This window comes from Sardina pilchardus, chromosome 9, assembly GCF_963854185.1.
Source record: "Sardina pilchardus chromosome 9, fSarPil1.1, whole genome shotgun sequence".
Classification (NCBI taxonomy): Eukaryota; Metazoa; Chordata; class Actinopteri; order Clupeiformes; family Clupeidae; genus Sardina; species Sardina pilchardus.
In genome coordinates this window covers 222,501-237,500 of record NC_085002.1, presented here as the reverse complement: position 1 = coordinate 237,500, position 15,000 = coordinate 222,501, and the positions used below count along the sequence as shown (strand labels likewise).

Here is a 15,000-nt window from a genome sequence, read left to right as displayed (position 1 = left end):
CACAAGGTGATTTGATTCAGTCCACTACAGGATTTCTGACAGATGGATAGATAGATAGATAGATAGATAGATAGATACAGTAGGTAGATAGATAGATAGATAGATAGATAGATAGATAGATAGATACAGTAGGTAGATAGATAGATGGATAGATAGATACAGTAGGTAGATAGATAGATAGATAGATAGATACAGTAGGTAGATAGATAGATAGATAGATACAGTAGATAGATAGATAGATAGATAGATAGATACAGTAGATAGATAGATAGATACAGTAGGTAGATAGATAGATAGATGGATAGATAGATACAGTAGGTAGATAGATAGATAGATACAGTAGATAGATAGATACAATTTATAAATAAATAGATAGATACAGTGGATAGATAGATAGGATAGATGGATATATACTGTAGATGGATAGATAGATACAATAGATAGATAGATAGATAGATAGATATAGATACAGTAGATAGATAGACAGATATCTAGATATCTAGCCGCCTGTTCTCAACGGCACACTGCTTCTGCTGCCTCTACACCGTTCTACACTGATTATCTCGTCACTCATCACGCCCCTCTAGGAGGCAGGAAGTGCTGCCATTTTGTTCCATTGAAAAACCCCTTTATGGTTCATCTTCGGCTACACCTTATGGCTTATCGCTACACCTCATGGCTTATCGCTACACCTTATGGCTTATTGTCTTTGGTCAGAGTTGTGCGTTTGTTTGACTTGCTTTATTTCCTCCTCCCTACAGAGAACCACAACCCCAAGACTCCGCCCCCTATCATAGCCCCGCCCACCACGCCGTCATGCCCCGCCTCCTCCCCCCTGCCTGGCGACGCTCCACCGCTAGCGCCTCCCCTGGGGCCGGAGAGCACGGGCACACACACACAGGGCACCCCCACGGGCACACACACACCGGGCACACACACACCTGGCACACACACACCTGGCACACCCACGGGCACACACACGCCTGGCACACACACACCGGGCACACACACACCCACGGGCACACACACACAGGGCACTCGGCTGGCCCGGGCGCGGGGGAGGGGGCGCAGGCGGGTAGAGGGGGCGGGCGACGTGGACACCCCCCAACCAGAGGTCGGGGAGACCCCAGACGTGCCCGCGGGGGGTGAGAACGGACTGCCCCCCCCGACTGTGCCAAGCGTCGCCACGGTGATGGGGGTGGGGCGCCGCACGTCCGTGCTGTTTAAGAAGGCCAAGAACGGGGCGCGGCAGAAGAGGGCGGAGCCTGTGGGGCAGAAGAGGGCGGAGCCTGTGGGGCAGAAGAGGGCGGAGCCAGTGGGGCAGAAGAGGGCGGAGCCTGTGGGGCAGAAGAAGGCGGAGCCTGTGGGGCAGAAGAGGGCGGAGCCTGTGGGGCAGAAGAAGGCGGAGCCTGTGGGGCAGAAGAGGGCGGAGCCTGTGGGGCTGGTGAACGGGGGCGAGGCGCCGCTGCCCGACCGGACCGAACGCACCCCTGATCGCCCTGAACGCGCCCCTGATCGCCCTGAACGCGCCCCGTCAGAGCCCTTGCCCCCAGGCCCTTCCCCCTCCTCCCCGCGCCACCTCAGGTCCAGAGGGCCCAGCTCCGACTCCGACAGCCAGAACACACACACACACACACACACACACGCACCTGCCCCGGGCCCACACACACACACGCCAACCTTGGACACACACACACCCTCCTCAGACAGTGGTAAGAGAAACAAAGGGAACTGCACTAGTTACAAGTCTTATAGTTACACTATTCTAGTGTCCGTGTGTGTTGAATGATAATCTGTGTGTGTGTGTGTGTGTGTGTGTGTGTGTGTGTGTGTGTCCAGGCTTGACTAACGGTTGTAAGAAGCACAGAGACGACTCACCCGACTCCCTGGACAGTGGCACACACACACACGAAACCCACGGGTGAGAGGAACACACACACATACACACACACACACACACACACCCATGAAACCCCCAGGTGAGGGGAACACCACACACACACACACGAAACCCACAGGTGAGGGGAACACACACGCACACACACACACACACGCACACACACACACGAAACCCACAGGTGAGAGGAACACCACACACACACACACACACACACGAAATCCACAGGTGAGAGGAACACACACACACACACACACACACACACACACACACACAGAAATTGGGTTGGCATGTTGAAGTGAAAGTGCTTGAGTTAGTGTTAAACTGGAACTTAGAGACTATGCTCCTCTCGCCTGTGGGTTTCGTGTGTGTGTGTGTGTGTGTGTGTGTGTGTGTAGCTCACCGCCTCCCAAACGCAGCCGAGGGAAGCCAGCCCTCTCCAAAGCTCCTGCAGCAGATCTGGAGAACGGGGACATGAGCACAGGTCAGTCCTACACACACACACACACACACACACACACAGGTCAATCCTACACACACACACACACTCACTCACACACACATATAAGCACAGGTCAGTCCTACACACACACACACACACACACACACACACAGGTCAGTCCTACAGTACACACACACACACACACACACACACACACACACTCACTCACACACACATATAAGCACAGGTCAGTCCTACACACACACACTCACACACACGAGCACAGGTCAGTCCTACACACACACACTCACTCACACACACACACACACACACACACGAGCACAGCGTGCGCGCACAAAAAAAAAAAATATCCAAATGAATTATTATTAATAGAGCGTTTGTGTTTGAGCGTTTGTGGAGCTCAGTGGATAAAGGGGTTAGGCTAGAAATCGTAAGATCGTAAGTTGTGCCCTTGACCAAAGCTCGTCACACACACACACACACACACACACACACACACACACACACACACACACACACACACACACACACACACACACACACACACACACACACACACACACACACACACGTCATCTGCAGGGTCTCAGTACACCAGCTGGAACATGGGCATCAGCTTCTGCTGGATCTCTGCGATGGACTGGTGTCCTGTCCAGGTGCAGTCTGCGGCCCTCGTCCACTTGGCACCATGGAAACGGAACATAAGCGCCGGCCCATCGCTAGGAATGGATTAACTAACTAATAGAGCAACTCTCTGTGATTGGCTGTTAGGGAGTAAAGTGAACTTTGCTTCACGGGTTAGAAAAAAATAGTTAGTATCAGTGTTAGCATCTCGCCTGTAGAATACGGAGTGTGTCAGTGTTAGCATCTCGCCTGTAGAATACGGAGTGTGTCAGTGTTAGCATCTCGCCTGTAGAATACGGAGTGTATCAGCGTTAGCGTTTCGCCTGTAGAATTGCCCCTTTACCCCAACACAACACTAGAACATCTGCCCCTTTACCCCAACACAAGAACATCTGCCCCTTTACCCCAACACCACAGAACAACATCTGCCCCTTTACCCCAACACCACAGAACAACATCTGCCCCAACACAACATCTGCCCCTTTACCCCAACAGAACACAAGAACATCTGCCCCAACACAACACAAGAACATCTGCATTGTCTATGTTGAGTGTGTCCTATTTGAAGTCTAAAGATGCGGAATGTCAACATTAAAAGTAGAAAAAGCACACATTTGTGGACGGTCACAGTGCATAAGACCCGCTGAAAGGCAAAACATACTGAGCTTGTGTAACCAGAACGAGGCTCAAGACTCAGAATGACCTGAATGGAGTGAAACCTCAGTGTGTGTGTGTGTGTGTGTGTGTGTGTGTGTGTGTGTGTGTGGCAGAAAGTTCTGTGGTTTCCATCTGAGGAAGTCAGGTGACAGAAACTGACAGACAGAGTTTGGGTCTCAGACAAAAGAAGCCTTCAGCTCAGCTCCAAACAACCACGTTTAAAATGGCGTCCATTTAGGGCGTTTACCATCTCAGCCAATCAGCATCTTGATAGATAAGACCTAGAGTCGTTGCTGAAAGTGTTGCTAAAGTTGACTAAAAAGAGGAATATAAAATCATCTTTTGGAAATTGATCTAATACCTTAAAGGGATATTCCGCCATTTTTGGAAATACGCTCATTTTCCACCTCCCCTCGAGCAAAACAATCGATATTTACCTTGTTCCCGTTCATCCAGCCATTCTGTGAGTCTGGCGATACAACTTTTAGCTTCAGCCTAGCATAGATCATTGAATCGGATTAGACCATTAGCTTCTCGCCTGCTAGCTTCATGTTTAAAAGTGACTAAGATTTCTGGTAATTTTCCCATTTAGAACGTGTCTCCTCTCAAGTTAGAAATGAAACTGAAATGAAAATGAAACCTGGTGTTTTTCTAGGCTGATTTGACATGGAACTACACTCTCATCTGGCGTAATAATCAAGGCAACTTGCAAACGTATCATAGGCGCAGTGATATCTTACGCAGCATCTGAAAATAGTCCCCATAGACAACAAGCAGTAGTAGTGCCAGTAGCTGCAAGTTGCCTTGATTATTACGCCAGATGAGAGTGTAGTTCCATGTCAAATCAGCCTAGAAAAACGCCAGGTTTCATTTTCAGTTGGTCTTATTGCACTTTCTAACTTGAGAGGAGACACGTTTTAAATGGGAAAATTACCAGAAATCTTAGTCACTTTTAAACATGAAGCTAGCAGGCGAGAAGCTAATGGTCTAATCCGATTCAATGATCTATGCTAGGCTGAAGCTAAAAGTTGTATCGCCAGACTCACAGAATGGCTGGATGAACGGGAACAAGGTAAATATCGATTGTTTTGCTTGAGGGAAGGTGGAAAATGAGCGTATTTCCAAAAATGGCGGAATATCCCTTTAAGTAATACAATGAGGATATATCCAACCTTTAAGGACACCAATTTTCTTTGTCAATGAATAATGTATCATAAATAAATAAAGTTCTTCCTTAAAATTCTGGGGTCATAAGTAGTGCCACTCCTATGTACCCTATGTGCATTTTTATTTTGAAATGGCACTCATTTCATGGATCCAGGACACTAGTAGGCATCCTGATAAAGTTCCCTTGACCTTTGGAACTACAATAGCCCCACATCATCACACACCCTTCACCATAACTAGAGATTGGCGTGGTGTTTTGTTCAGTTAGTCTACTAGCCTTTTTGATGCTCATTGAGCTCAATGCAAATCAGACAAGCTGACAGGCTAACTGAACAAACTATTGCACTACATCATACTGCACCACAGAACTGCAGTATTTGGACATGAGAATATCCTAGCTCTGTGTTTTACCCATAGACTGTAAAAAATACCAGAGTTTTACCAGAGCCCATTTAGGGAGAGCCGGTTCACTCCCTATTAACTCCATTGTAACGACATTTTACCTGCAATCTGCTGCAGTTCCGCTAGGGGTGATCGCGAGCAAGTGCAGGGGTTCTTTAACCCTTCAAATGCGAGTGTTCTCCGCACCCACGAGTGGACTTGAAAAGGAAGTTCATTCGCTAACCGAGTCGAAGTGAGTAGGGATCCGTTTCGGAAAGGGCCATTCTCTGGCCACAGCCACTGTTTGGCCCTTTCCGAAACGGAAAAGGGTCACTTCGACTCGGTTAGCGAGTGAACTTCCTTTTCAAGTCCACTCGTGGGTGCGGAGAACACTCGCATTTGAAGGGTTAGGGGGTTAAAACAGCGCTACATTTCGGATGCGCTTGAAGGGAGAAGGAAGTTGACGTCATATTCGTTTTCATAGAAATTATGAAGCCAATATATATTAAATCGCCAATTAAGATGTTCTGGACACCCCTGTGTATTAGGATATACATCCCTCTTCTCTCCTTTCATTACTATGAGTGAGGAGTTGCATTTGATGCTTTATTTAACATCAAATTATAAAAGTGCTGTAAATGCGACCTGCACATGTGTTTAAATATTACAGCCTACTTCTGTACGATCTTGCACATTTTACTGAGTATCAAACTAAACATGAGTTGTTACAATGTAGCTTAAAACATGCTTTTGTCTGTAAATGCCGTCATACGGACCAAAAAACAACTGGCAGGGAGATACGCTAGCTGCACGAACACTTGAAAAGCATCGATGCTGACTTGCTCCTGGAGGCGTGGTAGCCCCTCTCCCTAGGCACTTCACTCATCTCAAAATTCGTTTCGGATGATACTTAATGTGGCGGACCCTCGCGTGAACGCGCAAACGAAGTGGAAGTGTGTAGGACTAGGGTTTAGGGATCCGTTTCGGAAAGGGCCTTTGTCAGCTTTGCACATCTCACTTCCTGTCTGTCTCCTCCAGGTGAGAGCTCGCTAGCGCCACCTGATGGAGAGGAGGATGACCTGGCGCCCCTCCACCTGGTGTGGGCGAAGTGCCGAGGGTACCCCTCTTACCCTGCCATGGTGAGGACACACACACACACACACACACACAATTGATGACAGTAGGTGCCTCTCATGTAAAGTTTATACGTCCTCCCTCGCTCCTTGGGCCTCGATCCTCACTGATCTACATAAAGAATGATGGGGCGGCAACAACGATAGTCTATCCCTTCGTCTATCTTTCTTTATGTTGATCAGTGAGGATCGAGGCCCGAGGACCAAGGGAGGACGTATAAACTTTACATGAGAGGCACCTAGAGTGTGTCTAATGCTACCTTAGCCTCTTTGCTATAAGCTAATTCTACCTTTGTCACTGTGCTGCAAGCTAATTTTGTAAGCCTCTGTGCTATAAGCTACTGCTACCTCTGAGCCATCAGCTAACTCTACCTTAGCCTCTGAGCTGTAAGCTACCTCTGCTTTAGCCTCTAGGCTATAAGCTAACTCTACCTTAGCCTCTGAGCTGTAAGCTAACTCAGCTTCAGCCCCTAGGCTATAAGTTAACTCTACCTTAGCCTCTGAGCTGTAAGCTAACTGCTTCAGCCAGTTATAAAAGCTAATGCTACGCTAGCCTCTATGCTATGCTAACGTTATCTCCTGTGTGAATAGAATATATACTTTTTTGATCCCGTGAGGGAAATTCGTTTCTCTGCATTTAACCCAATTTAACCGAATTAGTGAACACACACAGCACACACACAGTGAGGTGAATCAGTGAGCTGCCTGCCCAACTAGCGGCGCTCGGGGAGCAGTGAGGGGTTTGGTGCCTTGCTCAAGGGCACTTCAGCCATGGTGGACTGGTCGGGGATCGAACCGGCAACCCTCCGGTTACAAGCCCGAAGCCCAAACCAGTACACCACGGCTGCCCCACGGCTGTGTGCAGATGGTGGACCCGGGCATGCCGCTCGCTCTAAGCTAACGTTATCTCTCCTGTGTGTGTGTAGATGGTGGACCCGGGCATGCTATGCTATGCTATGCTAACGTTATCTCCTGTGTGTGTAGATGGTGGACCCGGGCATGCTATGCTATGCTATGCTAACGTTATCTCCTGTGTGTGTAGATGGTGGACCCGGGCATGCTATGCTATGCTATGCTAACGTTATCTCTTGTGTGTGTAGATGGTGGACCTGGGCATGCTATGCTATGCTATGCTAACGTTATCTCCTGTGTGTGTGTGTGTGTGTGTGTAGATGGTGGACCTGGGCATGCTATGCTATGCTATGCTAACGTTATCTCCTGTGTGTGTGTGTGTGTGTGTGTGTGTGTGTGTGTGTGCGCAGATGGTGGACCCCGGCATGCCGCGGGACGGGCTGCTCCATAACGGCGTGCCCATCCCAGTGCCGCCCAGAGAGGTGCTGAAACTGGGCGAGCAGCGCCAGGCCGAGTCCCAAGAGAAGCTCTTCCTCGTGCTCTTCTTCGACACCAAGAGGACCTGGTGAGAGCTCACTCTTATAGGATGTGTGTGTGTGTGTGTGTGTGTTGTGGCCCTGGTAAGATCTCACTCTTATAGGATTGGGTTCTAAAGAAAGAGACCTGGTGAGATCTCACTCTTATAGGATTGGGTTCTAAAGAAAGAGACCTGGTGAGATCTCACTCTTATAGGATGTGTGTGTGTGTGTGTGTGTGTGTGTGTGTGTGTGTGTGTTGTGGACCTGGTAAGATCTCACTCTTATAGGATTGGGTTCTAAAGAAAGAGGCCATTTTGCCTAGTTCAGTAATTATTGAATAATGTGCCTGATCTGGTGTTGGCCTTGTGATTATTCTTACATTTGGTCTTTTATGTATTTTACTTCTACTGAGTAAACAGTGCGGATTGTGGCCGTAATAATGTTTGACTGTGCGGCCCTGATTCCGTGTGTGTGTGTGTTGTGGCCCTGATTCTGTGTGTGTGTGTGTGTGTGTGTGTTGTGGCCCTAATTTCATGTGTGTGTGTCTATTGTGGCCCTCATTCCGTGTGTGCGTGTGTATTGTGGCCCTAATTCCGTGTGTTTGTGTGTCTATTGTGGCCCTCATTCCGTGTGTGTGTGTGTGTGTGTGTGTATTGTGGCTCAATTCCGTGTGTGTGTGTGTGTATTGTGGCCCTAATTCCGTGTGTGTGTGTGTGTGCATTGTGGCTCAATTCCGTGTGTGTGTGTGTGTGTGTGTATTGTGGCCCTAATTCCGTGTGTGTGTGTGTGCATTGTGGCCCTAATTCCATGTGTGTGTGTGTGTACATTGTGGCTCAATTCCGTGTGTGTGTGTGTATTGTGGCTCAATTCCGTGTGTGTGTGTGTGTGTGTGTGTGTATTGTGGCCCTAATTCCGTGTGTGTGTGTGTGTGTGTGTGTGTGTGTGTTGTGGCCCTAACCCTAACGTGTGTGTGTGTGTGTGTGTGTGTGTGTGTGTGTGTGTTGTGGCCCTAACCCTAACGTGTGTGTGTGTGTGTGTGTCTCTCAGGCAGTGGCTAGCGCGGGACAAGCTGCACCGGCTGGGTGTGGACGCCGCGGTGGACAAGCTGCGTCTGGTGGAGGGCAAGAAGCCCAACGTGCGCAAGTCCGTCCACACGGCCTACAGCCGCGCCATCACGCACCTCAGCCACGTGCGCGACTCCGCCCACTACAGCTACATCTAGCCCCGCCCCCTACAGCTACATCTAGCCCTGCCCCCTACAGCTACATCTAGCCCCGCCCCCTACAGCTACATCTAGCCCCGCCCACACGACCCCGCCCCCTACAGCTACATCTAGCCCCGCCCACACGACCTACAGCTACATCTAGCCACCCGCCACGGGGTCCCCAGGGTCCCGCCACCCTCCATACTCACAGCTGCCACAACGCCACGGGGCCCTGACCGCCCGAGGGAGCAAAGCCACTAATCCGCTGGTCAACTGTGTGTGTGCGTGTGCGCGTGCGTGTGTGTGTGTAGAATCTCTGGTAGTGAGTGCATCAGTGGAGCATCTCTGACGACTAGAAGCCCACTTGCTGGGAGCAGTGTGTGTGTGTGTGTGTGTGTGTGTGTGTGTGTGAACTGCTGCCCCAAAATTGCGTATGTAGCAGCAGGGGTGTGTGTGTGTAGCCCAAGTCCAGTGTGTTTAGGTAGTGTGTTTGTGTTTGTGTGTGTGTGTGTGTGTGTGTGTGTGTGTGTGTGTGTGTGTGTGTGTGTGTCCAGTATGTGTAGGCAGGGTGTGTGTTCTCTGCATCTCCAGAATGGTGTGTGTGTGCACAGCATGCGTTCTCCTCCAGAATGTAGGAACGCGGAGATGGAGAGGTTCCATGTTCCGTCCAGGCACTCAGAAGAAACACTGACCAATGGCAGCCCACATGATGCGTGAGCACTGACCAATGGCAGCGCACTTGACGTGTCAGCGCTGACCAATGGCAGGCCACATGACGCGTGAGGGGAACGAGTGAATGGAAGAATAAATTGCTAAATAAACAAGTAAATAAGCTACAGGACCCAAACCACAGCTGAGACGGAGCGTCTTAAAGGCCAGAGAGACGTTCCGACGATGGCGACACACCGGATCTCTCCGGAACCACAGGGTAGAACAGTTCTGCCCTTTTGTGGAACATTTGTTTTAAAAGACTTTGAAACGACCTGCCATGGACCGACAGGTGTATATATTTCCTTCTAATTTATGGGCAAGTGTCCCTGGAGCGTGCTTTAGATTGTATCTGTTCTTTACATCCTGCAGCACTTGCCATCTGTACATGTTTGTCTTCACATGTTAAACTATTATGTTTCCTCTGTTGTTTGTTTTTTTATGGATTGTTCATGAACTGCTGTGCTTGTGCTAAGTTATGTTGACACAAAGTGTCACTTGTGAATGTTCTCAAGATCACAACAAATCTTCAGCTCTGTATTTAAGAGCCATTCCCCATAAATATGAGACTTTACTAGCTGGGGAGTCACTGCTTAAAGCTAGCCAGTGACTTAACTACAGGGGAGCCATTGCCTAAAGCTAGCCAGTGACTTTACTTCAGGGGAGCCATTGCCTAAAGCTAGCCAGTGACTTAACGACAGGGGACAACACTTTACATCTAGCCAATGACTTTAGTAGTTGAGGACATCATCTTAAAGTTACGAGTCAAAAACGTATTTGCCATCTACCCTTGAGTTGGATAAGAGGATATATATCCTTCTCTTCTCTGTGAGTGCAATAACCAGGTAGCTTATAGCAAGCCTAGGGCTAAAATGGAGCTGTAGGCTACCTGGCCCAACCCACCTCTAGTGAATTATGCTAAGATAGACTAATGCTAAGCTAGGCTAACCCACCTCTAGTGAATTATGCTAAGATAGACTAATGCTAAGCTAGGCTAACCCACCTCTGGTGAATTATGCTAAGCTAGGCTAACCCACCTCTAGTGAATTATGCTAAACTAGACTAATGCTAAGCTAGGCTAACCCACTTCCAGTGAATTATGCTACACTAGGCTAATGGCATAGATATTGACTAGATGTTGCCTTGACTACTGCTGTTCATAGGATGGAATGCGTCAATAGAGACACCATCTTGCTGCGGGGATCTACTCCACCTAAATGCATTAGCATCAATATAGGCAAAGATATATCGACAATTAAATCACCATAAATTGTCAAAATCTCAAGCGATTTCATAGTGTTTTGGTTTGTTTCAACTGACAAACATGTATTTATGGTAGAGTCCTGGGAAACTAAGCTTTTTAAAATGATGAAGATAAACTTACCCGTCTAGCCCCGTAGACTCCCATTCATTCTGCTGCATAGCCTACCTTTAGTCTCGTTGACTCAGGTTGTAATCTCACCAGAAGTTGCTGTTAGATCATTAGTTGTTTGAACATTTACTTCTGTGCTTTAACATGGTGTGATACTACATAGGCCAATTATTACTTTTATAATCATGTGGCGATGCGTTTGGCGAATGCGATGTAGCTTAACCTAATTTACAAATGGAAAAGCCACTATAAGGGTGATTTTCTGACGTTTTAACTGAGAAACTGAGTTTGACATCATTGTGAGAAGTCGACAAATTTGTCGCTAGTCGCTAGATAAACATTTTTATCACTGGGGATGTCCAAAAGTTGCTAAATATGTAACACTGGACTACACGGGTGAACTAGTTTAGAGCTTCAGATTCCCGCTCTAAGATGGCGCCGGTGTTGACGTATGCTTAGAAGCTCAAGGCGACATCTAGTCAATATGTATATCTATGGGCTAATGGTGTCAGACGGAGTTATTGCCCTCACAGAGAAGGGTATATATATATATATATATATATATATGTTCTCATCTAACTCGAGGGTATACTACAAATAAGCTCATTTCCCAAAAGGTGGTGTGCTCCTTTAAAGAAGTGACAGCGTAGAGGCAACCTTGTCTTCTGTGACTTTGGCTGTGACTCTCATTCTACCAAATCCACCTCTTTCCCCATGGCAGGGGTAGGATGAGTCTGTGGATCTGGTTGGATGGATGCTCGTACTCCGTTACTATGGTTGCTGTGGCCCCTCTCACCCTGCTCTCGCTGAAAGCTTCTGAAATGTGTGTACTGTGTAGAGTGTGGCAGTGTCCTGCACTGAAATGTGTGTACTTGGTGGAGTGTGGCAGATGTCCTGCACTGAAATGTGTGTACTGTGTAGAGTGTGCCAGTGTCCTGCACTGAAATGTGTGTACTGTGTAGAGTGTGCCAGTGTCCTGCACTGAAATGTGTGTACTTTGTAGAGTGTGCCAGATATCCTGCACTGAAATCATTAAGGCCACCTTTACATCTGAGACACACTCTCTCTCTCACACACACACACACACAACAGCAGAGCATCTTGCGTCCAGAGAAGGACCTCATTGTTTAGAAGTCATCTTGACCTCATCCCTCTGCCAGGAAGAAATTGGTCCAATCACAGACTACGACTGGAGCTTTTGAGGTTTACGTGGGTGTGTACGACTGCATTTATATATAGTATATGAAAGTTATGCATGTATCCCAGGAACCCAGCCCCCCCCCCTCCCCCCTGTACATGTGTATTTTTAAAAACCTGTGTAAATGAAGTCATGCAAAAAACCTGTACAATTTGATTTGTATTTCTAGTGTGTGGCCCTGTTACGGTGTGTATTTAAGAGAGCAGTAGAGATGGACGCAGTCTGTGATGTTTTGGAAGGTATGAAGCGTTGCAGCGTTATTCTTAGCAAGCCCATGCCACACACACGCACACACAGACTGCTCGGAGCTCAGACACAGCTCCTGGGGATTCAGGAAGATAAACAAACAAACATGAAACCTCTAATGCAGTATTTTATCCCATGGGACAATAAAAGCGCTGTGTGGGGCTTACTTTCAGTAAAGCGTGTGTGCTGTGTCTGTGTTCCCCCTCCTCTCACTACAGCAGTTCATCTTGATCTTAAACCACCTTAACCTGTCTTAAAGGACCTTAACCTTGTGTGTTTCTGAATGTTTCTGAATGTAAAAAGCTCCCCTTAGTAGAGGTGGGCAAAAACCTAATTGGTTGAGATATTTTACCCTCCTGTCTTGATTGGCTGAGATATTCTACTCTCCTACCGTGATTGGTTGAGATATTTTGACCCGGACAGAGCATGCTCAGTGAGGCCATGATGTGGGTATCCTGGGAGATTTTATTGTACAGTAGCTCACATCCATATATTAGACTTCAGATAAACACACCCCAGAGCAGCGCCATCTCACATCCATATATTAGACTTCAGATAAACACACCCCAGAGCAACGCCATCTCACATCCATATATTAGACCAGATAAACACATCCCAGAGCGGTTATCTCACATCCATATATTAGACTTCAGATAAACACCCCCCAGAGCAGCGCCATCTCACATCCATATATTAGACTTCAGATAAACACACCCCAGAGCCACGCCAGCTCCCCACCCACAGGAAGTGGTGAAGGCGGGTCCTTCAGGCGTAGTCTCCTACAGGAAGTGGTGAAGGCGGGTCCTTCAGGCGTAGTCTCCTCCTACAGGAAGTGGTGAAGGCGGGTCCTTCAGGCGTAGTCTCCTCCTACAGGAAGTGGTGAAGGCGTGTTCTTCAGGCGTAGTCTCCTCCATGTTCAAAGGGGCTGCTGCCGGCGACTCCTTCAGGTGACTCAAATGTCCTTGCAGAAATGATTCAATTCTTAATCCATCCGTTACACACACACATCACACTATCACTCTCTCACAAACACACACACACACGAGAGCGGAACCCTCTCCTGCTGGTGTAGTGACCCAGAGTCTCTGCGTCTCATAGGCGGAAGTGAGCAAGACTCCATCAGCCGTAACCAGGAAGTGAAGTGGTTGCTAAGGAAAAGTGAAGCTGTGTCGCTGCTGGGTGATGTGCCGATATGCACATGTTACCATGGAGATGCAGCCTAGAGCGCACACACACACACACACACACACACACACACACACACACACACACACACACACACACACACACACACACACACACACACACACACACACACACACACACACACACACACACACACACACACACACACACACACACACACCAGTGTTGGGAGCCAGGCGGCCTGAGAGAGCATGCAGGCCATAGAGAGCTCTGAGTGCCCTGAGAGCCTCCAGTCCGTGGGGAAGCTAGCCGTCCATTCCAGGCAGTGGCAGCTAACGCAACGTTGCAGCTAACGCCACCAACCTGTCAATCATCCCCCCCCCACCCGCAGGGACTCTCAGATGGGGGGGGGGGGGGGTTGGGTATCCTCCCGCCCACACACACACACACAAATCATCATAATTTACAGACAAGATTCTATTATATTACTCATGAGCTCCTGTGGACGCACGTCATAAAATCAGATTAAAAACGCAGACGCTCCTCTTCTCATAGTTCACTCGGGAGGATAAAAAGGTCCCTTCCCCCAATCTAAAACGATTTAAATGAGACTCTGCTGAAACAAAACTCCAGCAACTACAAACTCAGGTGGGAAGAGAGGGAGAGAGGGAGAGAGAGAGAGAGAGATGAACAGACAGAGAGAGAGAGATGAACAGACAGAGCAACAAAGAGAAATGGAGAGAGCACAAGGGATGGAGAACGCTACAGATTAATAGAAAGCAAGGGATGAAGAGAGGGAATAATGGAAGAGAAATACAGATGAAGGGATAGAGGTACAGATGAAAGAGAGAGAGAGAGAGAGTCGCTAGTGTCCACCTGAGAGGTCGGGGGTCGGGGGTCGTAAGACTCGGCGGTCGGAGCACAGCGCCTCAGGGGTCAAGGGTCGTAAGACTCGGCGGTCGGAGCACAGCGGCTCAGGAAGACGTGGCGGCGCCGGGCCTCCCGCAGGCCCCCCGTATCAGTCCGGACCGGCTCGGCCCACCAGGGGGCGCTACAGCAGCGAGAGGAAGCCGTTGTCGGCGGCGTCGGGCTGCTGGGTGGGCTTGCGGGCGGAGCGGCTGGGGTGCGGCGTGGTGGAGTACTTGGGCGGGTAGCGGATGAAGAGGCGCTCCTCCTCCTTCTTGATCCAGCGCAGCAGCTTGGTGATGGCGTTGATGGCCGACGCCTTCGTCACCAGCGGGCTGAAGCAGGTGTACAGCTCAAACTTACTGGTCACCTGAGGAACACACACACACACACACACACACATATCCCATAAGTAAGGCACCTAACATGACTTAACACTTAAAACATGTACACGTTAGCCATTGAGCTACTACAAACATGTACACGTTAGCCATTGAGCTACTACAAACATGTACACGTTAGCCGTTG

The 15,000-nt window shown here is 48.7% G+C and overlaps 2 protein-coding genes across 4 annotated transcripts in view; one reads left to right on the top strand and one right to left on the bottom strand.

Moving 5' to 3' along the window:
* Nucleotides 1–10,026, top strand: part of brpf3a (bromodomain and PHD finger containing, 3a) — a 23,630-nt gene extending 13,604 nt beyond the window's left edge. Inside the window, exons 10-16 of one of the 2 annotated variants that reach the window (XM_062545177.1) lie at nt 762–1,712; nt 1,840–1,906; nt 1,965–1,979; nt 2,296–2,381; nt 6,228–6,328; nt 7,585–7,739; nt 8,740–10,026. In XM_062545177.1, the coding sequence (XP_062401161.1) occupies nt 762–1,712; nt 1,840–1,906; nt 1,965–1,979; nt 2,296–2,381; nt 6,228–6,328; nt 7,585–7,739; nt 8,740–8,914 (1,550 nt within the window). In that variant the 3' untranslated portion in view covers nt 8,915–10,026. Of the gene's footprint in view, nt 1–761; nt 1,713–1,839; nt 1,922–1,964; nt 1,980–2,295; nt 2,382–6,227; nt 6,329–7,584; nt 7,740–8,739 lie in introns of both variants that reach the window. The other variant, XM_062545176.1, reaches the window with a different exon arrangement.
* Nucleotides 10,027–12,867: 2,841 nt separating this feature from the next.
* The window catches only part of mon1bb (MON1 secretory trafficking family member Bb), a 15,342-nt gene continuing 13,209 nt past the window's right edge, over nt 12,868–15,000 (bottom strand). The window contains exons 7-8 of one of the 2 annotated variants that reach the window (XR_009940214.1): nt 14,539–14,842; nt 12,868–14,493 (exon numbers count right to left, since the gene is read on the bottom strand). Coding sequence is in view for 1 of the 2 variants with exons in the window: in XM_062545174.1 (XP_062401158.1) it covers nt 14,618–14,842 (225 nt within the window). In the remaining variant the exon portion in view is untranslated. Of the gene's footprint in view, nt 14,843–15,000 lie in introns of both variants that reach the window. The other variant, XM_062545174.1, reaches the window with a different exon arrangement.